Below are 26,555 nucleotides of genomic sequence, written 5' to 3'. Positions count from 1 at the left end.
CAGATCTCCTCTAGAGCAGTGATGTTTTGGGAAAGATTTTCTATGGGGTTGAGATCTGGAGACTGGGCCACTCCAGGACCTTGAAATGTTTCTTACTCCACTCCTCCGTTGCCCGGGCGATGTGTTTGGATCATTGTCGCGCTGAAAGACCCAGACACGTTTCATCTTCAGTGTCCTCGCTGATGGAAGGAGGTTTTCACTCAAAATCTCACGATACTTGGCCTCGTTCATTCTTTCCTTTACACGGATCAGTCGTCCTGGTCCCTTTAAAGAAAAACAGCCCCAAATCATGATGTTTCCACCCCCATGATTCACAGTAGATCTGTTGTTCTTTGGATGTAACTCTGCATTCTTTCTCCTCCAAACACGACAAGTTGAGTTTTTATCAAAAATGTGTATTAGCATTAGCATTAGCATTAGCCAACAGTTTTTCAGTGAGTCACTTTCACCTCTTTGTGTAAAATCAAACTCCTAAACAGGACCAAATCTTGAAAGACGTATTGAAAAAATATTTTGTCTGTGTTCACTAATGTGTGCGTTGTGTCACCATGGCAACTGCTGAACATTCCGTCATAGACATGCATGTAGAGCTCCCCCAGCATGAACGTCACCGTGAGTGAACAGGGCGGATGTGAGATTGAGTTTGATGTGAGATTAAATTAAAAACTCGCTGTATCATGTTTATATCAACATTTATTTTATCCAATTCTAAAAACGTGTAAAACACAAATCACTTCCATCTGTTTAATGATTCTGAACAAAAGTGAACGTTTGATTCAACATGAGCCTCGACTCCTGTGTCTGTGGCTCTTAACAGTAAAACAGTAAAAACACATTTAACATCTGAGACGTGACGAGGAAACATCAGGTGAGAGAATCGAGTCATGTGGCTCTTTAAATCCACTTTCTCACCACGAGTTTGTCCAGCACAATTCAACACAGTGATTCAAAGAGTTTACAGAATAAGAACGAAAAATCACAAAACAACAAATCAAAACAAATGATCAGTCGTCTCCTGGACACAAAATGATCACCTCTAGATTAATATTCTTCATTTGAAGGTTTTACAGACAATAAAGCAACAACACGAAACATCCTGATCCAAAATAAAACTTAAAATCAAAGTCTTCAAAGTCCGAGCGACGAGGACGAGACGAGGACGAGACGAAGACGAGACGAGGACGAGACGAGGACGAGACGAGGACGAGACGAGGACGAGATGAGAACTGAAAGAGACAAAAACAGTTTGATCAAATACAACATGAAGAGTGTGTGTGTGTGAGTGTGTTGGGGTGTGTGTGTGTGTGTGGGGGGTGTTGGGGTGTGTGTGTGTGTGTAGGGGTGTGTATATGGGGGGGGTGTGAGTGTGTGTGTGTGAGTGTGTAGGGGTGTGTGTGTGTGTGGGGGGTGTTGGGGTGTGTGTGTGTGTGTAGGGGTGTGTATATGGGGGGGGTGTGAGTGTGTGTGTGTGTGTGTGGGGGGGGTGTGAGTGTGTGTGTGTGAGTGTGTAGGGGTGTGTGTGTGTGTGTGTCCTGTTGAGTAAATTTCACTTTCAGTCTGTTCTGTCTGTTATAAGTTAAATGTTTTTGCTTTAAACGTTTGGCTGGTGACCACAGACTGAATAAACACTGAAGAAAATAAGTATTTGAACACCCTGTGATTTTTCAACTTCTCACACTTATAAATCATGGAGGGTCTGAAATGTTCCTCTCAGGTCCATGTCCCTGTGAGAGACATGATCTATAAAAACATCTGGAAATCATATTGTATTTTAAAATAATTTATTTGTATGTTACTGTAGCAAATAAGTATTTGAACACCTGTCTATCAGGTAGAATTGTAGATCTCCACAAGGAAAGGGCAAAGGGGAAGTGCCCAGCAGCTTGGTGAAAATGGAAGAAGATAAACATGAGTCAATCTCCCTCAGACTGGGGCTCCATGTGAGATCTGACCTCGTGGGGTCAATGATCCTAAGAAAGGAGAAGAATCAACCCAGAACTACACGGGAGGAGCTGGTCAATGAAAAGAGCTGGGACCACCGTTTCCAAGGTTACTGTTTGTAATACACTAAGACGTCATGATTTAAAATCATGACACAGAAGGTTCCCCTGATTAAACCAGCACATGTCCAGGCCCGTCTGTTTGACCAATGACCATTTGGATGATCCAGAGGATCATGGGAGAAAGTCATGTGGTCAGATGAGACCAAAATAGAACTATTTGGTTTTAATTCCACTTGCCGTGTTTGGAGGAAGAAGAATGATGAGAACCATCCAAAGAACACCATCCCTACTGTGAAGCATGGGGGTGGAAACATCATGCTTTGGGGGTGTTTCTGCACATGGGACAGGACGACTGCACTGTATAAGGAGAGGATGACCAGGGCCATGTATTGTGAGATTTTGGGAACAACCTCCTTCCCTCAGAGCATTGAAGATGGATCGTGGCTGAGTCTTCAACATGACAATGACCTGAAGCACAGCCAGGATAACCAAGGAGTGGCTCTGTAAGAAGAATATCAAGGTTCTGAAGTGGCCCAGTCAGTCTCCAGACCTAAACACAACAGAAAATCTTTGGAGGGAGCTCAAACTCTGTGTTTCTCAGCGACAGCCCAGAAACCTGACTGATCTAGAGAAGATCTGTGGAGGAGTGGGCCAGAATCCTGCAGTGTGAGCAAAGTGGAGAAAAACTACAGGAAACGATTGACCTGTGTGCAAACAAAGGCTATGAACCAAATATTAACACTGATTTTCTCAGATAATACTCAAATACTTATTTGCAGAAGTAACATACAAATAAATTATTTAAAAATCATACAATGTGTCTGAGAGTTGTAATGTATAATATTTTTTCCTTTAATAAAGTACAAATTACAAAAAAAAAACATACAATATGATTTCCAGATGTTTTTTTAGATCATGTCTCTCACAGGGACATGGACCTAAGAGGAACATTTCAGACCCTCCATGATTTCTACTCATAGGGTGTTCAAATACTTATTTGCCTCACTGTATCTCTGGACAGAGCTAACCTGTTAGCCACGTGCACCAAACAGGAAGTGATCATGGGGCACTTCCTGCTCGACTCTGGCTCCAGTTCACTCTCTGTGTATAAACTGTGTCTCTCTCTGTCTCTGCTGCTTCAGACTCGTCATTTTGAACTTCAAATATTTTTATTTCACTATTTTGTCTGTAAATCGAGATAAACCAATGAGGCGCCTTCTTTCCCTGAGGTGACTCCTGCTAGCGTTAGCAACAGGTTTGATTGACAGCGTTGCTGAGCGTCTGCTCCTATAGAACTGGATTTACAGTAACAACCTCTGCAGTACAACACGTCACCACCAGGGACAGTCCTGAGCACAGCTCACTGTTAGCACCTAAACATGTCACACTAAACACATCTTACATTTGATTTAAAGAAAATAAGAAGCTAACGGTTTTAAATAGACTTTGTTCAGACTGACCTCAATGAGGGGCCAGAATCTCCTGCCCGGTGCCGACTTGTGTGAGCAGTTCGGCCTTCTTCTTCTCCTCCTCCAGGGCCTCCACCCTCTGCTTCCAGCCCGGCTCTCGCTGCTTCTTCTCAGATTCGATGAGCAGGTGGATGTAGTCTGGAGTGGACAGGGGGTTGGGCTTCAGCGCAATCTGACTCAGACGGTATATGAATTTAGTGGCTTCCTGGACCATGTCAGTAACGTTGTCCTTGAACCGATGATATTCCTCTTTCAGTTTTGAGACCAAGTTCTGCACAGTCATCTTGTCCTTGGTTCCCTTCAGGTACTTCTTCTTGATCTCCTCTGCGGTCTTCTCCTCGATGACTTCTTTGTACTCCCATCTGTACTTCTGGTTGTAATGATCACTCCAGATGCATTTTCCTGGGCACTTTGTGCAGTACCCGTTCTGATCCATGGCGGCGCAGCCTTTCTTGGCGCTGTCGTCGGCAATGCCACATGGGTAATGGCACGTGTGGTTGCACTTCTGGCAGTTGGTGATGTAGTTTCCTGTTCCTGAGATGTCTTCTTGAACAGGCTTTATGACTTTGAGAGAGACAATGAAGTCCTTGTTTCTCTCTATCTCGGCCTCGTGCGTCTTCATCTGTTCCTCAGTCTGTTTGATCTCGTCCTGTTTGGATAACCCCTCTTTGATTTTCCTCTGTAGATCTTCCACAGTTTCCTCTAGCTGCTTTCTCTCTCTCAGCACCTCTTTGGTCAAAGTCAGACTCTTGGGCTCAGTCTTGTGCAGGGCATCAAAAAAGCTCCTCATGCTGGCTTTCCCCATGTTCCAGAACATCTCATCGAACCCCACCACAGAACTCTGGTTCTCTGCGAACAGCGCCGAGTTGTTGAACTTGTAGTGCGCGGGTTTTCCGTCATCGGCTTTGGGGCACGGGACTCCTGCCACTGTGATGGCCTCTAGAACCGGAGGCAGCTGTCCGTCTGCGAAAGTCACCAGAACCCGGATGTTCTCGGCCACGTCATTCCCAAAGATGGAGAGGACAGAGTCGAACACGTAGCGCTGAGTGGCGCTGAGGCGAGGAAGGGCAGATTGAGCTACGAAGCACACGGCGTGAATGTCGTTCACCCCAAAGTTGCCGGAGAAGAGTTTTTGGATCTGCTTTTTGATCTGTTGGTCTCGCTTGATGCCTCGAGTGTCTCCAAAGCCCGGCGTGTCGATGATGGTCAGAGAATAGTCGATCATGAAGCCGTGGTCAAAGTTGATTTTATAAACCGTCACCTCCGATGTCTGACTCTGAGCCTGTGACTTCTCCTCCTCCACTACCAGCTTGAACCTGTAGGGGTCAGTCCACTGCACGCCCAGGATGTAGTTGATCATACCGTTGATGAGGGTGGACTTGCCCGCTCCCGTGGCGCCCATCAGCATTATGGTGCAGTTACTCTTCCCGGGGACGTCGGTGCCGTAGATGAACCGCTGGCAGCCTGGGATTTCTATACTATCTCTGGTCAGTGGAAGCTTCAGTATCTGCAGAGATCCTTTGGTTTCTATGACTTCACAGGTTTTCTTCAGCTCCTCCGTGAGGCGTTTGGGGCCCTCGGGTTCAGGAGCCGTTTTTATGGACTTGAGTTCTGCGGCCGGTCCCAGACCCACTGCAGTGACGGCTCTCAGTCTGAAACTGTACTCTGTGTCTGCGCTCAGGGCGCTCACTTTGACTAACCCCGTCTGAGCCTCAGACAGCTGCCACTCTCCTCCATCGCTGTACTCCAGCCTGTAGCCCGTCACCGTCTCTGCCCCCCATGTGGGGGCGCTGAAGTGCAGAGTCAAACTGTTGTGGGTTACATCGTCCACACTGATGTTCTCAGGCTTTGAAGGGGGCTCAAAGTTATCACTGACTTCAAATCCTTCTTCGTAAAGGTAGATGGTTGAACCTTTATGGGTCTCATCCTTAAAAGCCACTGCCAGAAACTTAACATCCTGATTGTCACTGTTGGCCTCAGCAAAATCTCCAAAGAGCTTGGCCTTGGTCCTCACGGCCTCTCGGACGTCTTTGTCGCTGTACCACTGCTCCATCTCCAGGTCTTTGGGCCGAGGGCTGAGCTGTTCTGAGCCCTTTAAGTACTGACTTAAGGCAGAGAGATAGGGCTCCTCAGTCTCCAGGGAGGTGAAGACAAAGCACACAGTGTTCTTCACATTACTGGACCTGTCGTCCAGGTCATCCTGAGAGGAGAGGACCTCTGTGTTCTTCATCAGGTGACAGAAGGTTTTGATGAGTTTGGCCTCTTTGACTTTGCACCTCACCCACTGGTTCAGACAGTCGTGACTGAACGGAGATGCAGCTCTTTTCCTGAGTATCTCGGCGAGCTCTGCCTCCTCCTCTCCTCCTCCGCGGATCGACGGCAGCTTCTGAGCCAGAACGCCCTGCAGTCCCAGCTTAAACTCAGTGCACAAGCCCATGAAGGTTCTGATCTTCGTGACTATCTGAGGAAACTTCTTTAACTCTGTGCTGTTCAAAACATCTCGACACCTCATGTCCAAGTCCTCTAAGTGCTCCAGAGTCCTCTCCACCTCAAACACCAACCCCACACTGACCTGCCGCACCAGGCGAGCTGCTGCAGAGTCCAGTGAGGTGAGGGGCAGTAGCCACACTTTCACCGGCACCGCCTTCTCTCCGTTTGGGCCAAGCAGTTTGGGCAGATCCTGGTAAACCTTCATGGCGTCTTCAAACGTGACCGGGTTCTGACTCAGGCTGAAGTCTCCATGGAATTTGCAGGAAAATTTCTGGACCTTTTCTTTGTCCTTGTCCTCCATCTTCAGAGCTCCTTCCCCCTCAATGGAGATGCAGGGGATCTTCTTAATGATCACCTGGAGGTTTCCCTGAACGTCTTGGAGGTTCTCAGAGTCAGACACCTCTCGGTCGAACACAAAGAAGGCCTGAGCGCCGTACAGAATGGCGGTGACAACGTGTGTGGCCAGCCCCTTCTCAAACACGTCTGGGTGCATGATGTTTCCTGCTCCGAGCTGGTTCATGGTCAGCGCTCTGAAGCATGTGGTGGTTTTGTACTGCAGAGTGACTCTGGCCTGCTGTTTGGAGGTCCTTGTGTCCTTCAGGTATTTAGCAGAGCCGTCGACCGTGATGAGGCCACTAAAGAAACTGGCCTTGAGTGCGGCGTCCACACCCAGAGAACTGGACTTATCTGAAATGGAGTCTGACGCCAACATCTCAAACTCACTGTTGGGCTTCAGCGTCTCTGTCATGTCCTGCTGCAGCTTCTCATGGTCCCACAGCGTCATGCCTGAAACACAGAGGAAGCCTCATTTAGATAAAACCTCAGACTGTATATATCAGTGGACACAGCTTTTATTTCACTATTGTGTCTGTAAATCAAGATATGAACATTAATAACAAGCAACCCCCTGACAAACAGTATATATATTTAAATAAAGATGTAGGCCGACGAGTGACTGACCTGGCACCAGTTTGTCTGCTCTGGCGTCGTACAACATGCCCAGTTTAAAGGGACGGCCCAGAGCCGGCATCTCCAACGTCTCACCTCTCACACACTCCATCTGAAAAACATCAGGATCACACCATCAGCCACCTGAAGAACATCAACCACCTGAAGAACATCAGCCACATGAAGAACATCAACCACCTGAAGAACATCAGCCACATGAAGAACATCAACCACCTGAAGAATATCAACCACCTGAAGAACATCAACCACCTGAAGAACATCAACCACCTGAAGAACATCAACCACCTGAAGAACATCACACACACACCCACTGCACAGAGACACGCCCACTGCTCACACAGACCATCTGAAACAACCAATTCAATTCATTTTACACAACAACACACAAAAACAAACAACACACAACAACAAAACAACACACAAAACTAAACAACACACAAAAACAAAACAACACAAAAAACAAAACAACACACAAAACAAAACAACAGGAAAAATCAGACAAAACAAGAAAAATCAGCCAGGCGAGGAGGAGGGAGGGGGGCAGAGGAGGAACCAGTGTGAGAAAACAAAGAATCCACAGAGACAAACGACAGACAGAGGAGCAGAGGACAGTGGGTTTTACTCACGGCAGAAGCAGAGGACAGTGTGTCTGTGTCTGAGCATCTGCAGTTTTATCTCCTCTTGACTGGGAGGAGCTCACACTTAGCCCTTCCTCCTCTTCCTCCTCCTCCTCGTCTTCCTCCTCCTCCTCTGTGAATATCAAACTTCATACAAACAAAACAAACCAAATACCTGCACAGATACATTTAAACAATATAAAATCCTGCTCCACACATTCAGACCTCCTCCATAACCTTGCACCTCCACACCTCTCAGACCTCCTCCATAACCTTGCACCTCCACACCTCTCAGACCTCCTCCATATTGCCACACCCGCTCGCTCTCTCTGCTCCTCTTCCTCTCTCCATCTCTCTGTTCCCTCAGCCCGGCTCGTCACCGTGGGGAGCGGGGCCTTCAGCCGCTCTGCTCCCCAGCTCTGGAACTCTCTCCCCCCTGACCTCCCCCCTGACCTCCCCCCTGACCTCCTCAACACTGACACACTCTCACACTTCAAATCCAAACTCAAACTCCACGTGTTCAGACTGACATGTTCTTTATAATCCACACCTGCTCTGTCCTTTTCAATGTTTTTATCTGAATGTTTTTAACTGTATGTTCTTAAATGTTGATTTTAACTGTCTGTATTTGTATATATTGTATGTGTATATTATATTGTATGTAAGTTGACCTTGAGTGCCCAGAAAGGCGCCCTATAAATAAAATGTATTATTATTTAAACTTTAAAAATAGAGAATATAAAAATAAACTGTCACTGTCCTGCCTCAGTTCCAGTTTGAGTCGGATGATTTCCAGTAAACTCTGTGACTGATAAGAAAAGCTCCTCCTGACACAAAAAATTCAGAAGAAACAGGTTCGACTTGTCTCAGGCAGAACAGTCGAGGTGGTAGTAGTAGCAGTAGTAGTAGTAGTAGTAGTAGCAGCAGTAGTAGTAGTAGCAGCAGTAGTAGTAGTAGCAGCAGTAGTAGTAGTAGTAGTAGTAATTGTAGTTATAGTTGTAGTAATGTTGGTACTTCTCCCTGAGCTGTTCATCTAAGATTAAATATGTGACATCATCTGAAATTCAAGCATGTGATGAAGTGACAGACTCAATAAATAAAGTTTGTTTATATCATCTTAAAAAAATACAAATACAATGATTTTCAAATCATTTTCAACCTTTAATGAACTGAATAAACTACAAAGACATGATATTTAATGTTCAAACTGATAAACTTTATTGTTTAATGCAAATATTCACTCATTTTCAATGTGATGTCCACTTTGTGAACAACTGTGTGAGCAAATAGTCCAACAGTCTGAGAACGTTTCACTGTAGAACTGCAAGGAATTTAGAGATTTCATCATCTACGTCCATAATATCATCAAAAGATTCAGAGAATCTGGAGAAATCGTAAACAACAAGGCCCAAAACCAACACTGAATGCCCGTGACCTTCGACCCCTCAGGTGGTACTGTATTAAAAACATGAATGTGTAAAGGACATTACCACATGGACTCAGGACACTCCAGGAAAACACTGTTCATATGTACATCTCCAAGAGCAAGTTCAAACTGGACCGAGAGAAAAGGACCATCAGGACTGTTCTCAAAGTTCAAAAGCCTCTGATGGTCTGGGGTGTGGTCATGGTCTGGGGGTGTGGTCATGGTCTGGGGGCGTGGTCATGGTCTGGGGGTGTGGTCATGGTCTGGGGGCGTGGTCATGGTCTGGGGGTGTGGTCATGGTCTGGGGGCGTGGTCATGTTCATGGTCTGGGGGTGTGGTCATGGTCTGGGGGCGTGGTCATGGTCTGGGGGCGTGGTCATGGTCTGGGGGTGTGGTCATGGTCTGGGGGCGTGGTCATGTTCATGGTCTGGGGGTGTGGTCATGGTCTGGGGGTGTGGTCATGGTCTGGGGGCGTGGTCATGTTCATGGTCTGGGGGTGTGGTCATGGTCTGGGGGTGTGGTCATGGTCTGGGGGCGTGGTCATGGTCTGGGGGTGTGGTCATGGTCTGGGGGCGTGGTCATGGTCTGGGGGCGTGGTCATGGTCTGGGGGCGTGGTCATGGTCTGGGGTGTGTTACCTCAGTGTGTCTTCGTAGTAACAGGTGCAGTTCTGGACTGTCCTGTCTGTCCCACTGAAAAGGCTCATTATGAAACACAGAATACGACACAGAGACCCCAGACGTTCATCAAGAGAAGAGAGGATTCCTCCTGCAAAGCCTCAACAGTCAGAGTCCTCAGCTCTAAACACTTATTGATTATTGTTAAAAGTTAAGGTGATGTAACGCCGTGGTAAACATGCCCCTGTGCAGCTTTATTTACATAAAAACAATAAAGTTTATCAGTTTGAACATTAAATATCATGTTTTTGTTTTTTATGCAGTTCCAAATACAGTGAGGCAAATAAGTATTTGAACACCCTGTGATTATAAATCATGGAGGGTCTGAAATGTTCCTCTCAGGTCCATGTCCCTGTGAGAGACATGATCTAAAAAAACATCTAGAAATCACATTGTATGATTATTATTATTATTATTTATTTTTTTGTAATTTGTACTTTATTAAAGGAAAAAATATTATACATTACAACTCTCAGACACATTGTATGATTTTTAAATAATTTATTTGTATGTTACTTCTGCAAATAAGTATTTGAGTATTATCTGAGAAAATCAATGTTAATATTTGGTTCATAGCCTTTGTTTGCACACAGGTCAATCGTTTCCTGTAGTTTTTCTCCAGTTTGCTCACACTGCAGGATTCTGGCCCACTCCTCCACAGATCTTCTCTAGATCAGTCAGATTTCTGGGCTGTCGCTGAGAAACACAGAGTTTGAGCTCCCTCCAAAGATTTTCTATTGTGTTCAGGTCTGGAGACTGACTGGGCCACTCCAGAACCTTGATATTCTTCTTACAGAGCCACTCCTTGGTTGTCCTGGCTGTGCTTCAGGTCATTGTCATGTTGAAGACTCAGCCACGACTCATCTTCAATGCTCTGAGGGAAGGAGGTTGTTCCCCAAAATCTCACAATACATGGCCCTGGTCCTCCTCTCCTTATACAGTGCAGTCGTCCTGTCCCATGTGCAGAAAAACACCCCAAAGCATGATGTTTCCACCCCCATGCTTCACAGTAGGGGTGTTCTTTGGATGGTTCTCATCATTCTTCTTCCTCCAAACACGGCGAATGGAATTAAGACCAAATAGTTCTATTTTGGTCTCATCTGACCATATGACTTTCTCCCATGATCCTCTGGATCATCCAAATGGTCATTGGTCAAACAGACGGGCCTGGACATGTGCTGGTTTAATCAGGGGAACCTTCTGTGTCATGATTTTAAATCATGACGTCTTAGTGTATTACTAACAGTAACCGTGGAAACGGTCCCAGCTCTTTTCATTGACCAGCTCCTCCCGTGTAGTTCTGGGTTGATTCTTCTCCTTTCTTAGGATCATTGACCCCACGAGGTCAGATCTCACATGGAGCCCCAGTCTGAGGGAGATTGACCGTCTTGTGCATTTTGACAGTTCTTTTGTCTTGTCCATGTCAGTAGTTGGAGTCTTACTGTTAAAAGTCCACTGGACTGCATTACCCATGATGCACCTGTTAATATTGTAGTTCTAGAAAGGCCGTGGCCCGTGAATTCATTGTACTGTATTACAGTGTTAGGAGAGGAGCCTCATGTTCACAGGTCATCCTCCCCAGTCTTGTGTGTGTGAGTCCTGCGTTCATGTGATCTAAGTATTGTTTGTAATTGGTTATGAATGCTGTATTTAGTCAGTTTATGTTACGAATGTGTATTTCTATCATGCGATGTGCTCCATGTACAATTACTACATAACAACTCCTCAGGTGTCTCCATCCATGGGCCGTCCCATTCCAGTAGCTCATGTTCTTCACTGCATCTGCCTGTAAATAGAGCATTTACTCATTTTGTACAGTTTTGTCCATTTGTTTGTTATTACATTTATACGAACCCTTAAGGTTTACGTAGACGTTATCTTATTGTGTTAGAGCGCCCCCTGTGGTTCTTTGTGTTATAACATGCCATTTTTCCCTGTTCATTCATTGTATGGCTTAGTGGTGTTTCTGGTGTTGCTAATATACATATATACTGTGTCTCTCTTTCAGCTAACCACACACACACACACACACACACACCCATATACACACACACCCCCACACACCTACACACACACCCCCACACCCCCACCCACACACACACACACACTCCCACACACACACACATACACACATCTACATGGGGATACTCCACCGCAAACTCTGTGTAACAATCAGCCCCTCGATGTCATTTGCTCCCTCCTCCTGAAATAAACATCCCTGAACCATACAAGTGAAGTTTGCCTGTTCCTTCTGACCGAGGACAACTCAGTTGAAGACGGATCAGTAATCAGTGCATGCCAGACACACACAGTACCTTACACTTACTGATTGTCTTAGGTGGACATGTGTCTTTATGCAGCGAATGACCTCAAACAGGAGCTTCTAATTTAGGAGAATAAGTGGAGTGGAGGTGGACTTTTTAAAGGTGGAGTAACAGGAGGGGCAGAGTTCTAGCTGATAGACAGGTGTTCAAATACTTATTTGCAGCAGTAACATACAAATAAATTATTTTAAAAATCATACAATGTGTATAATGGAAATTAAAATATTGTGTGATTAGTTTACCTTTGAGAAATCATGTGGTCTTGTAACTAAAACTCATTTGGTTTGGTCGTCAAGACAGTGTTAGAAAACCTTTAACTTTAGGAAAATCAAAGCCTCCAGGAGCTCGTCTGGACACACCTCAGGAGGAGTGTCACATCCGGACTTTGAAATGTATGTTCTCTGGTTCATCTCAAACTATATAAACCTGGTGTTTTCCATCATTCAGGGTCTGACATAAGGGGAGATGCTGTCGGACATATTTCTTGCAAGAAATAAACTCTCGTCTTTGCTTCATGTTCATCAGAGCTGCAAAATGAGTCTTATTGCCACGACATGTGATTTCCAGATGTTTTTTTAGATTATGTCTCTCACAGGGACATGGACCTGACACAAAAAGACCCCTCCATGATTTATAAGTGGGAGAACTTTCAAAATCACAGGGTCAAATACTTATTTGTGTCCCTGTAGGTTGAAAAGGATTTGAAAATCATTGTATTCTGTTTTTTTATACACTGTAATATAAATACTGTACTATATACAGTCTATATACACTGGACAAGGCAACTTTATTTGTGCAGCACAATTCGTACTTAAAGTAATTCAAAGTGTTTTACAGAATAAGAAGGACATTAAAATCACACAAATCAAAACATAAATAATCACAAATAATCATCATAAATTAACATTAAAGGAGAAAAGTGCAGAATAAAACCCTTTGAGTCACAGCAGATGAACAGAACTGAGTCTGGATTTAAACTTTGTCACAGTCGAGGTTTGTCTCATCTTCAGGGAGAATGTTCCAGGTTTTAGCTGCACAAAACTGAAACACTGATTCTCCAGGTTTAGTCCTGACTCTGGACCAGCAGGAGGCCGGTCCCTGAAGTCCTCAGAGTGTGAGATGGTTCATGTGGCTCATGTGGGAGATGTTCTTTGGTGCTGGTCCATGGAGAGACTTGTTCACACTGAGCTGCTTTAAAGTCTCTGAGCCACAGGAGCCACAGGAGCCACAGGAGCCACAGGAGCCACAGGAGCCACAGGAGCCACAGGAGCCACAGGAGCCACAGGACACATGTGTGAAGTACTTCCTGGTTCTAGTCCTGACCCGAGCAGCAGTGTTCTGGATGTTCTTGATGTTCTGGATGTTCTGGATGTTCTGTCTTAAGGCTCGTTTGGAGAGGCCAGTGAGCAGAGTGTGTGTGTGTGTGTGTGTGTGTGTCTCGGGGTGTGTGTGTTTGTTTTTAGTCTTTATTTGAAGGGACAGTGTACAGAGACATTCTGCTCATTAAACAGATGTGCTGCACCAGACCCTGAGGAACAAAGATAAATTATACGATGCAATTCACACATTCAACAGAATAAAACACACAGTAGCACATATTCATCAGCTCACACTCAACATTCACATTACAAAAGTTAAAACATATGACATATTTTAAAAACACAGCACACCGGGAACATAAAGTGTGTGCTTCAGTTCTGACAGGTCTGACCAGTCCATAGACATTTTTTTAGTTCTTTTGAAAAGGAGTCATAGTTGTGTTGATTTTTGATGTGGTCTGGGAGTTGGTTTCATTCTTTTATTGAATTGTAGGAAAAGGCTGACTGTGCAGAAGCAGTTTTTCTTTGTGGGATGGCACACTGCCCCCTGGTGGAGGCCCGTGTGATTCTGGAGGTTGTTGCTGATGTGGATGAATTGTTTCAGAGGTGCAGTGTTATGTACGATGAGCCATTTGAATAGATGTGTATTTCTGTATATTATCAGAGTTTAGATGTGTGTATTTTTGGAGTATATTGCAGTGATGGTATTGGCGTGGTTGTTGATTCTTTATTTCTGACACATAATTAAAGTCATACATATAATTAAAGTAATACGGTGGGGAAAAAAGTATTTATTCAGCCATAAATTGAAAGATGAGACGCCTGTAATTTTCATCATAGTTTCACTTCAACTATGAGACAGAATGAATCCAGGAAATCACACTGGAGGATTTTTTTAAATTTATTTGAAAATGATGTTGTAAAATAAGTATTTGGTCAATAACAGAAGTTCGTCTCATACTTTGTTACATTCTCTTTGTTGCAGTGACAGGTCGTTTTCTGTCTCCAGAGGTTTTCTCTGTTGCTGTAGTTTGGTCCGTTCCTCCTGCAGATCTCCTCTAGAGCAGTGATGTTTTGGGAAAGATTTTCTATGGGGTTGAGATCTGGAGACTGGGCCACTCCAGGACCTTGAAATGTTTCTTACTCCACTCCTCCGTTGCCCGGGCGATGTGTTTGGATCATTGTCGCGCTGAAAGACCCAGACACGTTTCATCTTCAATGTCCTCACTGATGGAAGGAGGTTTTCACTCAAAATCTCACGATACTTGGCCCCGTTCATTCTTTCCTTTACACAGATCAGTCGTCCTGGTCCCTTTAAAGAAAAACAGCCCCAAATCATGATGTTTCCACCCCCATGATTCACAGTAGATCTGTTGTTCTTTGGATGTAACTCTGCATTCTTTCTCCTCCAAACACGACAAGTTGAGTTTTTATCAAAAATGTGTATTAGCATTAGCATTAGCATTAGCATTAGCCAACAGTTTTTCAGTGAGTCACATTCACCTCTTTGTGTAAAATCAAACTCCTAAACAGGACCAAATCTTGAAATACATCTTCAAAAAATATTTTGTCTGTGTTCACTAATGTGTGCGTTGTGTCACTATGGCAACTGCTGAACATTTTGTCATAGACATGCATGTAGAGCTCCCCCAGCATGAACGTCACCGTGAGTGAACAGGGCGGATGTGAGATTGAGTTTGATGTGAGATTAAATTAAAAACTCGCTGTATCATGTTTATATCAACATTTATTTTATCCAATTCTAAAAACGTGTAAAACACAAATCACTTCCATCTGTTTAATGATTCTGAACAAAAGTGAACGTTTGATTCACCATGAGCCTCGACTCCTGTGTCTGTGGCTCTTAACAGTAAAACAGTAAAAACACATTTAACATCTGAGACGTGACGAGGAAACATCAGGTGAGAGAATCGAGTCATGTGGCTCTTTAAATCCACTTTCTCACCACGAGTTTGTCCAGCACAATTCAACACAGTGATTCAAAGAGTTTACAGAATAAGAACGAAAAATCACAAAACAACAAATCAAAACAAATGATCAGTCGTCTCCTGGACACAAAATGATCACCTCTAGATTAATATTCTTCATTTGAAGGTTTTACAGACAATAAAGCAACAACACGAAACATCCTGATCCAAAATAAAACTTAAAATCAAAGTCTTCAAAGTCCGAGCGACGAGGACGAGACGAGGACGAGACGAGGACGAGACGAGGACGAGACGAGGACGAGACGAGGACGAGGACGAGACGAGGACGAGACGAAGACGAGACGAGGACGAGGACGAGACGAGGACGAGACGAGGACGAGACGAGGACGAGACGAGGACGAGACGAGGACGAGACGAGAACTGAAAGAGACAAAAACAGTTTGATCAAATACAACACAAAGAGTGTGTGTGTCTGTGTGTGTGTATTGGTGTGTGTTTGTTTGTGTTTGTGTGTATCTGACTTTTGTTCTGTTCTTCACATTTGTTCATTCGTGTTTTATTTTCTTTAAATCTGTTATAAGTGAAATGTTTTTTCTTGACCTGTCGGCTGGTGACCACAGACTGTACGTGTCTCTGGACAGAGCTAACCTGTTAGCCACGTGCACCAAACAGGAAGTGATCATGGGGCACTTCCTGCTCGACTCTGGCTCCAGTTCACTCTCTGTGTATAAACTGTGTCTCTCTCTGTCTCTGCTGCTTCAGACTCGTCATTTTGGACTTCAAATATTTTTATTTCACTATTTTGTCTGTAAATCGAGATAAACCAATGAGGCGCCTTCTTTCCCTGAGGTGACTCCTGCTAGCGTTAGCAACAGGTTTGATTGACAGCGTTGCTGAGCGTCTGCTCCTATAGAACTGGATTTACAGTAACAACCTCTGCAGTACAACACGTCACCACCAGGGACAGTCCTGAGCACAGCTCACTGTTAGCACCTAAACATGTCACACTAAACACGTCTTACATTTGATTTAAAGAAAATAAGAAGCTAACGGTTTTAAATAGACTTTGTTCAGACTGACCTCAATGAGGGGCCAGAATCTCCTGCCCGGTGCCGACTTGTGTGAGCAGTTCGGCCTTCTTCTTCTCCTCCTCCAGGGCCTCCACCCTCTGCTTCCAGCCCAGCTCTCGCTGCTTCTTCTCAGATTCGATGAGCAGGTGGATGTAGTCTGGAGTGGACAGGGGGTTGGGCTTCAGCGCAATCTGACTCAGACAGTTTAGGGCCTTAGTGGCTTCCTGGACCATGTCAGTAACGTTGTCCTTGAACTGATGATAATCCTCTTTCAGTTTTGAGATCACGTACTTCTTCTTGATCTCCTCTGCGGTCTTCATCTGTTCCTCAGTCTGTTTGATCTCGTCCTGTTTGGCTAACGCCACTTTGATTTTCCTCTGTAGATCTTCCACAGTTTCCTCTAGCTGCTTTCTCTCTCTCAGCACCTCTTTGATCCGAGTCAGACTCTTGGGCTCAGTCTTGTGCAGGGCATCAAAAAAGCTCCTCATGCTGGCTTTCCCCATGTTCCAGAACATCTCATCGAACCCCACCACAGAACTCTGGTTCTCTGCGAACAGCGCCGAGTTGTTAAACTTGTAGTGCGCGGGTTTTCCGTCATCGGCTTTGGGGCACGGGACTCCTGCCACTGTGATGGCCTCTAGAACCGGAGGCAGCTGTCCGTCTGCGAAAGTCACCAGAACCCGGATGTTCTTTGCCACGTCATTCCCAAAGATGGAGAGGACGGAGTCGAACACGTAGCGCTGAGTGGCGCTGAGGCGAGGAAGAGCAGATTGAGCTACGAAGCACATGGCGTGAATGTCATTCACCCCAAAGTTGTTGGAGAAGAGTTTTCGGATCTGCTCTGTGATCTGTTGGTCTCGCTTGATGCCTCGAGTGTTTCCAAAACCCGGCGTGTCGATGATGGTCAGAGAATAGTCGATCATGAAGCCGTGGTCAAAGTTGATTTTATAAACCGTCACCTCCGATGTCTGACTCTGAGCCTGTGACTTCTCCTCCTCCACTACCAGCTTGAACCTGTAGGGGTCAGTCCACTGCACGCCCAGGATGTAGTTGATCATACCGTTGATGAGGGTGGACTTGCCCGCTCCCGTGGCGCCCATCAGCATTATGGTGCAGTTACTCTTCCCGGGGAAGTCGATGCCGTAGATGAACTGCTGGCAGCCTGGGATTTCTATACTATCTCTGGTCAGTGGAAGCTTCAGTATCTGCAGAGATCCTTTGGTTTCTAAGACTTCACAGGTTTTCTTCAGCTCCTCCGTGAGGCGTTTGGGGGCCGTTTTTATGGACTTGAGTTCTGCGGCCGGTCCCAGACCCACTGCAGTGACGGCTCTCAGTCTGAAACTGTACTCTGTGTCTGCGCTCAGGGCGCTCACTTTGACTAACCCCGTCTGAGCCTCAGACAGCTGCCACTCTCCTCCATCGCTGTACTCCAGCCTGTAGCCCGTCACCGTCTCTGCCCCCCATGTGGGGGCGCTGAAGTGCAGAGTCAAACTGTTGTGGGTTACATCATCCACACTGATGTTCTCAGGCTTCGAAGGGGGCTCAAAGTTATCACTGACTTCAAATCCTTCTTCGTAAAGGTAGATGGTTGAACCTTTATAGTTCTCATCCTTAAAAGCCACTGCCAGAAACTTAACATCCTGGTTGTCACTGTTGGCCTCAGCAAAATCTCCAAAGAGCTTGGCCTTGGTCCTCACGGCCTCTCGGACGTCTTTGTCGCTGTACCACTGCTCCATCTCCAGGTCTTTGGGCCGAGGGCTGAGCTGTTCTGAGCCCTTTAAGTACTGACTTAAGGCAGAGAGATAGGGCTCCTCAGTCTCCAGGGAGGTGAAGACGAAGCACACAGTGTTCTTCACATTACTGGACCTGTCGTCCAGGTCATCCTGAGAGGAGAGGACCTCTGTGTTCTTCATCAGGTGACAGAAGGTTTTGATGAGTTTGGCCTCTTTGACTTTGCACCTCACCCACTGGTTCAGACAGTCGTGACTGAACGGAGATGCAGCTCTTTTCCTGAGTATCTCGGCGAGCTCCGCCTCCTCCTCTCCTCCTCCGCGGATCGACGGCAGCTTCTGAGCCAGGACGCCCTGCAGTCCCAGCTTAAACTCGGAGCACAAGCCCATGAAGGTTCTGATCTTCGTGACTATCTGAGGAAACTGCTTTAACTCTGTGCTGTTCAAAACATCTCGACACCTCATGTCCAAGTCCTCTAAGTGCTCCAGAGTCCTCTCCACCTCAAACACCAACCCCACACTGACCTGCCGCACCAGGCGAGCTGCTGCAGAGTCCAGCGAGGTGAGGGGCAGTAGCCACACTTTCACCGGCACAGCCTTCTCTCCGTTTGGGCCAAGCAGTTTGGGCAGATCCTGGTAAACCTTCATGGCGTCTTCAAACGTGACCGGGTTCTGACTCAGGCTGAAGTCTCCGTGGAATTTGCAGGAAAATTTCTGGACCTTTTCTTTGTCCTTGTCCTCCATCTTCAGAGCTCCTTCCCCCTCAATGGAGATGCAGGGGATCTTCTTAATGATCACCTGGAGGTTTCCCTGAACGTCTTGGAGGTTCTCAGAGTCAGACACCTCTCGGTCGAACACAAAGAAGGCCTGAGCGCCGTACAGAATGGCAGTGACAACGTGTGTGGCCAGCCCTTTCTCAAACACGTCTGGGTGCATGATGTTTCCTCCTCCGAGCTGGTTCATGGTCAGCGCTCTGAAGCATGTGGTGGTTTTGTACTGCAGAGTGACTCTGGCCTGCTGTTTGGAAGTCTTTGTGTCCTTCAGGTATTTAGCAGAGCCATCGACCGTGATGAGGCCACTAAAGAAACTGGCCTTGAGTGAGGCGTCCACACCCAGAGAATTGGACTTATCTGAAATGGAGTCTGACGCCAACATCTCAAACTCACTGTTGGGCTTCAGCGTCTCTGTCATGTCCTGCTGCAGCTTCTCATGGTCCCACAGCGTCATGCCTGAAACACAGAGGAAGCCTCATTTAGATAAAACCTCAGACTGTATATATCAGTGGACACAGCTTTTATTTCACTATTGTGTCTGTAAATCAAGATATGAACATTAATAACAAGCAACCCCCTGACAAACAGTATATATATTTAAATAAAGATGTAGGCCGACGAGTGACTGACCTGGCACCAGTTTGTCTGCTCTGGCGTCGTACAACATGCCCAGTTTAAAGGGACGGCCCAGAGCCGGCATCTCCAACGTCTCACCTCTCACACACTCCATCTGAAAAACATCAGGATCACACCGTCAGCCACCTGAAGAACATCAAGCACCTGAAAAACATCAACCACCTGAAGAACATCAACCACCTGAAGAACATCAACCTCCTGAAGAACATCAACCACCTGAAGAACATCAACCATCAACCACCTGAAGAACATCAACCACCTGAAGAACATCAACCACCTGAAGAACATCAACCACCTGAAGAACATCAACCACCTGAAGAACATCAACCATCAACCACCTGAAGAACATCAACCACCTGAAGAACATCAACCACCTGAAGAACATCAACCACCTGAAGAACATCAACCATCAACCAACTGAAGAACATCACAGCTCTGACCCAATGAAACACACACACACACTTCACTCGTTTATTTTTTCTTCATGAAACTGTCTCCTTCAACAAGTCATTGGCTCAGTCCCGGGCTTTTTGATGCATGTTCTCCATTTTATATTTTATGAGAGTGAAAACACCAGGCACAACATCCTCTCTCCTCCTCTCCCCCTTATCCTCCCCCCCCCTCTTCTTTCCCTCCACCTCCTCTTCCACACCCACTGCACAGGGACACGCCCACCGCACAAAGACACGCCTACCATACAAAGACACGCCCACCGCACAAAGACATGTCCACTGCACAGAGACACGCCCACCGCACAAAGACACGCCCACCGTACAAAGACACGGCCACCGCACAAAGACACGCCCACCGCAGAGACACGCCCACTGCACAGAGACACGCCCACTGCACAGAGACACGCCCACTGCACAGAGACACGCCCACTGCACAGAGACACGCCCACTGCATAGGGACACGCCCACTGCACAGAGACACGCCCACACACTGCTCACACAGACCATCTGAAACAACCACAGTGCGAGAAAACAAAGAATCCACACAAACAGGTGCAGAATAGGTGACAGACAGGTGAAAAACATGTGACAGACAGGTGCAGGACTATTTGGCCTTGAGTGAGGCGACAGATGACAGACAGGTGACAGACAGACAGACAGGTGACAGACAGGTGTAGGACAGACAGAGGAGCAGAGGACAGTGGGTTTTACTCACGGCAGAAGCAGAGGACAGTGTGTCTGTGTCTGAGCATCTGCAGTTTTATCTCCTCTTGACTGGGAGGAGCTCACACTTAGCCCTTCCTCCTCTTCCTCCTCCTCCTCGTCTTCCTCCTCCTCCTCTGTGAATATCAAACTTCATACAAACAAAACAAACCAAATACCTGCACAGATACATTTAAACAATATAAAATCCTGCTCCACACATTCAGACCTCCTCCATAATCTCGCACCTCCACACCTCTCAGACCTCCTCCATAATCTCGCACCTCCAAACCTCTCAGACCTCCTCCATAACCTTGCACCTCCACACCTCTCAGACCTCCTCCATATTGCCACACCTGCTCGCTCTCTCTGCTCCTCTTCCTCTCTCCATCTCTCTGTTCCCTCAGCCCGGCTCGTCACCGTGGGGAGCAGGGCCTTCAGCCGCTCTGCTCCCCAGCTCTGGAACTCTCTCCCCCCTGACCTCCCCCCTGACCTCCCCCCTGACCTCCTCAACACTGACACACTCTCACACTTCAAATCCAAACTCAAACTCCACGTGTTCAGACTGACATGTTCTTTATAATCCACACCTGCTCTGTCCTTTTCAATGTTTTTATCTGAATGTTTTTAACTGTATGTTCTTAAATGTTGATTTTAACTGTCTGTATTTGTATATATTGTATGTGTATATTATATTGTATGTAAGTTGACCTTGAGTGCCCAGAAAGGCGCCCTATAAATAAAATGTATTATTATTTAAACTTTAAAAATAGAGAATATAAAAATAAACTGTCACTGTCCTGCCTCAGTTCCAGTTTGAGTCGGATGATTTCCAGTAAACTCTGTGACTGATAAGAAAAGCTCCTCCTGACACAAAAAATTCAGAACAAACAGGTTCGACTTGTCTCAGGCAGAACAGTCGAGGTGGTAGTAGTAGCAGTAGTAGTAGTAGTAGTAGCAGCAGTAGTAGTAGTAGTAGTAGTAGTAGTAGTAGTAGTAGTAGTAGTAGTAGCAGCAGTAGTAGTAGTAGTAGTAGTAGTAGTAGCAGCAGTAGTAGTAGTAGTAGTAGCAGCAGTAGTAGTAGTAGCAGCAGTAGTAGTAGTAGCAGCAGTAGTAGTAGTAGCAGCAGCAGTAGTAGTAGTAGTAGTAGTAATTGTAGTTATAGTTGTAGTAATGTTGGTACTTCTCCCTGAGCTGTTCATCTAAGATTAAATATGTGACATCATCTGAAATTCAAGCATGTGATGAAGTGACAGACTCAATAAATAAAGTTTGTTTATATCATCTTAAAAAAAATACAAATACAATGATTTTCAAATCATTTTCAACCTTTAATGAACTGAATAAACTACAAAGACATGATATTTAATGTTCAAACTGATAAACTTTATTGTTTAATGCAAATATTCACTCATTTTTAATGTGATGTCCACTTTGTGAACAACTGTGTGAGCAAATAGTCCAACAGTCTGAGAACGTTTCACTGTAGAACTGCAAGGAATTTAGAGATTTCATCATCTACGTCCATAATATCATCAAAAGATTCAGAGAATCTGGAGAAATCGTAAACAACAAGGCCCAAAACCAACACTGAATGCCCGTGACCTTCGACCCCTCAGGTGGTACTGTATTAAAAACATGAATGTGTAAAGGACATTACCACATGGACTCAGGACACTCCAGGAAAACACTGTTCATATGTACATCTCCAAGAGCAAGTTCAAACTGGACCGAGAGAAAAGGACCATCAGGACTGTTCTCAAAGTTCAAAAGCCTCTGATGGTCTGGGGGCGTGGTCATGGTCTGGGGGTGTGGTCATGGTCTGGGGGTGTGGTCATGGTCTGGGGTGTGGTCATGGTCTGGGGGTGTGGTCATGGTCTGGGGGTGTGGTCATGGTCTGGGGGTGTGGTCATGGTCTGGGGGCGTGGTCATGGTCTGGGGGCGTGGTCATGGTCTGGGGTGTGGTCATGGTCTGGGGGTGTGGTCATGGTCTGGGGGCGTGGTCATGGTCTGGGGTGTGGTCATGGTCTGGGGGCGTGGTCATGGTCTGGGGGTGTGGTCATGGTCTGGTGGCGTGGTCATGGTCTGGGGGCGTGGTCATGTTCATGGTCTGGGGGCGTGTTCATGGTCTAGGGTGTGGTCATGGTCTGGGGGTGTGGTCATGGTCTGGGGGTGTGGTCATGGTCTGGGGGTGTGGTCATGGTCTGGGGGTGTGGTCATGGTCTGGGGGCGTGGTCATGGTCTGGGGGTGTGTTCATGGTCTGGGGGCGTGGTCATGTTCATGGTCTGGGGGTGTGGTCATGGTCTGGGGTGTGGTCATGGTCTGGGGGTGTGGTCATGGTCTGGGGGCGTGGTCATGGTCTGGGGGTGTGGTCATGGTCTGGGGGTGTGGTCATGGTCTGGGGTGTGGTCATGGTCTGGGGTGTGGTCATGGTCTGGGGTGTGGTCATGGTCTGGGGGTGTGGTCATGGTCTGGGGGCGTGGTCATGGTCTGGGGGTGTGGTCATGGTCTGGGGGCGTGGTCATGTTCATGGTCTGGGGGTGTGGTCATGGTCTGGGGTGTGGTCATGGTCTGGGGGTGTGGTCATGGTCTGGGGTGTGGTCATGGTCTGGGGGTGTGGTCATGGTCTGGGGGCGTGGTCATGGTCTGGGGGCGTGGTCATGTTCATGGTCTGGGGGCGTGGTCATGGTCTGGGGGTGTGGTCATGGTCTGGGGTGTGTTCATGGTCTGGGGGTGTGGTCATGGTCTGGGGGCGTGGTCATGGTCTGGGGGCGTGGTCATGGTCTGGGGTGTGTTACCTCAGTGTGTCTTCGTAGTAACAGGTGCAGTTCTGGACTGTCCTGTCTGTCCCACTGAAAAGGCTCATTATGAAACACAGAATACGACACAGAGACCCCAGACGTTCATCAAGAATGAGAGAGGATTCCTCCTGCAAAGCCTCAACAGTCAGAGTCCTCAGCTCTAAACACTTATTGATTATTGTTAAAAGTTAAGGTGATGTAACGCCGTGGTAAACATGCCCCTGTGCAGCTTTATTTACATAAAAACAATAAAGTTTATCAGTTTGAACATTAAATATCATGTTTTTGTTTTTTATGCAGTTCCAAATACAGTGAGGCAAATAAGTATTTGAACACCCTGTGATTATAAATCATGGAGGGTCTGAAATGTTCCTCTTAGGTCCATGTCCCTGTGAGAGACATGATCTAAAAAAACATCTAGAAATCACATTGTATGATTATTATTATTATTTTTTTTTTTTTTTTTGTAATTTGTACTTTATTAAAGGAAAAAATATTATACATTACAACTCTCAGACACATTGTATGATTTTTAAATAATTTATTTGTATGTTACTTCTGCAAATAAGTATTTGAGTATTATCTGAGAAAATCAATGTTAATATTTGGTTCATAGCCTTTGTTTGCACACAGGTCAATCGTTTCCTGTAGTTTTTCTCCAGTTTGCTCACACTGCAGGATTCTGGCCCACTCCTCCACAGATCTTCTCTAGATCAGTCAGGTTTCTGGGCTGTCGCTGAGAAACACAGAGTTTGAGCTCCCTCCAAAGATTTTCTATTGTGTTCAGGTCTGGAGACTGACTGGGCCACTCCAGAACCTTGATATTCTTCTTACAGAGCCACTCCTTGGTTGTCCTGGCTGTGCTTCAGGTCATTGTCATGTTGAAGACTCAGCCACGACTCATCTTCAATGCTCTGAGGGAAGGAGGTTGTTCCCCAAAATCTCACAATACATGGCCCTGGTCCTCCTCTCCTTATACAGTGCAGTCGTCCTGTCCCATGTGCAGAAAAACACCCCAAAGCATGATGTTTCCACCCCCATGCTTCACAGTAGGGGTGTTCTTTGGATGGTTCTCATCATTCTTCTTCCTCCAAACACGGCGAATGGAATTAAAACCAAATAGTTCTATTTTGGTCTCATCTGACCATATGACTTTCTCCCATGATCCTCTGGATCATCCAAATGGTCATTGGTCAAACAGACGGGCCTGGACATGTGCTGGTTTAATCAGGGGAACCTTCTGTGTCATGATTTTAAACCATGACGTCTTAGTGTATTACTAACAGTAACCGTGGAAACGGTGGTCCCAGCTCTTTTCATTGACCAGCTCCTCCCGTGTAGTTCTGGGTTGATTCTTCTCCTTTCTTAGGATCATTGACCCCACGAGGTCAGATCTCACATGGAGCCCCAGTCTGAGGGAGATTGACCGTCTTGTGCATTTTGACAGTTCTTTTGTCTTGTCCATGTCAGTAGTTGGAGTCTTACTGTTAAAAGTCCACTGGACTGCATTACCCATGATGCACCTGTTAATATTGTAGTTCTAAAAAGGCCGTGGCCCGTGAATTCATTGTACTGTATTACAGTGTTAGGAGAGGAGCCTCATGTTCACAGGTCATCCTCCCCAGTCTTGTGTGTGTGAGTCCTGCGTTCATGTGATCTAAGTATTGTTTGTAATTGGTTATGAATGCTGTATTTAGTCAGTTTATGTTACGAATGTGTATTTCTATCATGCGATGTGCTCCATGTACAATTACTACATAACAACTCCTCAGGTGTCTCCATCCATGGGCCGTCCCATTCCAGTAGCTCATGTTCTTCACTGCATCTGCCTGTAAATAGAGCATTTACTCATTTTGTACAGTTTTGTCCATTTGTTTGTTATTACATTTATACGAACCCTTAAGGTTTACGTAGACGTTATCTTATTGTGTTAGAGCGCCCCCTGTGGTTCTTTGTGTTATAACATGCCATTTTTCCCTGTTCATTCATTGTATGGCTTAGTGGTGTTTCTGGTGTTGCTAATATACATATATACTGTGTCTCTCTTTCAGCTAACCACACACACACACACACACACACCCATATACACACACACCCCCACACACCTACACACACACCCCCACACCCCCACCCACACACACACACACACACCCCACACACACACACATATACACACATCTACATGGGGATACTCCACCACAAACTCTGTGTAACAATCAGCCCCTCGATGTCATTTGCTCCCTCCTCCTGAAATAAACATCCCTGAACCATACAAGTGAAGTTTGCCTGTTCCTTCTGACCGAGGACAACTCAGTTGAAGACGGATCAGTAATCAGTGCATGCCAGACACACACAGTACCTTACACTTACTGATTGTCTTAGGTGGACATGTGTCTTTATGCAGCGAATGACCTCAAACAGGAGCTTCTAATTTAGGAGAATAAGTGGAGTGGAGGTGGAGTTTTTAAAGGTGGAGTAACAGGAGGGGCAGAGTTCTAGCTGATAGACAGGTGTTCAAATACTTATTTGCAGCAGTAACATACAAATAAATTATTTTAAAAATCATACAATGTGTATAATGGAAATTAAAATATTGTGTGATTAGTTTACCTTTGAGAAATCATGTGGTCTTGTAACTAAAACTCATTTGGTTTGGTCGTCAAGACAGTGTTAGAAAACCTTTAACTTTAGGAAAATCAAAGCCTCCAGGAGCTCGTCTGGACACACCTCAGGAGGAGTGTCACATCCGGACTTTGAAATGTATGTTCTCTGGTTCATCTCAAACTATATAAACCTGGTGTTTTCCATCATTCAGGGTCTGACATAAGGGGAGATGCTGTCGGACATATTTCTTGCAAGAAATAAACTCTCGTCTTTGCTTCATGTTCATCAGAGCTGCAAAATGAGTCTTATTGCCACGACATGTGATTTCCAGATGTTTTTTTAGATTATGTCTCTCACAGGGACATGGACCTGAGACAAAAAGACCCCTCCATGATTTATAAGTGGGAGAACTTTCAAAATCACAGGGTCAAATACTTATTTGTGTCCCTGTAGGTTGAAAAGGATTTGAAAATCATTGTATTCTGTTTTTTTATACACTGTAATATAAATACTGTACTATATACAGTCTATATACACTGTAATA

The 26,555-nt window shown here is 45.7% G+C and overlaps 2 protein-coding genes across 2 annotated transcripts; both read right to left on the bottom strand.

Moving 5' to 3' along the window:
• Positions 1-1,176: 1,176 nt before the first annotated feature.
• Positions 1,177-7,565, bottom strand: LOC117379342 (uncharacterized). The gene is made up of 4 exons (XM_033976038.2): positions 7,558-7,565; positions 6,923-7,022; positions 3,464-6,748; positions 1,177-1,226 (listed from the first exon to the last, which is right to left on the bottom strand). Exons 2-3 carry the CDS (start codon positions 7,020-7,022, stop codon positions 3,465-3,467), a joined length of 3,384 nt encoding a protein of 1,127 aa, XP_033831929.2. The 5' UTR covers positions 7,558-7,565; the 3' UTR covers positions 1,177-1,226; position 3,464.
• An 8,854-nt stretch (positions 7,566-16,419) lies between these two features.
• LOC117379341 (verrucotoxin subunit beta-like) lies at positions 16,420-19,539 on the bottom strand (the record flags this gene model as incomplete). The annotated part of the gene is made up of 2 exons (XM_033976037.2): positions 19,446-19,539; positions 16,420-19,271 (listed from the first exon to the last, which is right to left on the bottom strand). Coding segments are annotated over exons 1-2 (2,922 nt in total), but the record flags the coding sequence as incomplete, so codon positions are not given.
• Positions 19,540-26,555: the final 7,016 nt, after the last annotated feature.

The sequence above is a fragment of the Periophthalmus magnuspinnatus genome, chromosome 12 (genome assembly GCF_009829125.3).
Source record: "Periophthalmus magnuspinnatus isolate fPerMag1 chromosome 12, fPerMag1.2.pri, whole genome shotgun sequence".
Classification (NCBI taxonomy): domain Eukaryota; kingdom Metazoa; phylum Chordata; class Actinopteri; order Gobiiformes; family Gobiidae; genus Periophthalmus; species Periophthalmus magnuspinnatus.
The sequence above is the reverse complement of the archived record's forward strand: the minus strand, read 5'-3'. Positions and strand labels throughout refer to the sequence as shown.

Coding starts and splice junctions, on each gene's coding strand:
- LOC117379342 (XM_033976038.2), bottom strand. CDS start 7,022: ATGGAGTGTGTGAGAGGTGAGACGTTGGAGATGCCGGCTCTGGGCCGT. Junction 6,749..6,922: donor AGCAGACAAACTGGTGCCAG/GTCAGTCACTCG, acceptor TCTGTGTTTCAG/GCATGACGCTGTGGGACCAT.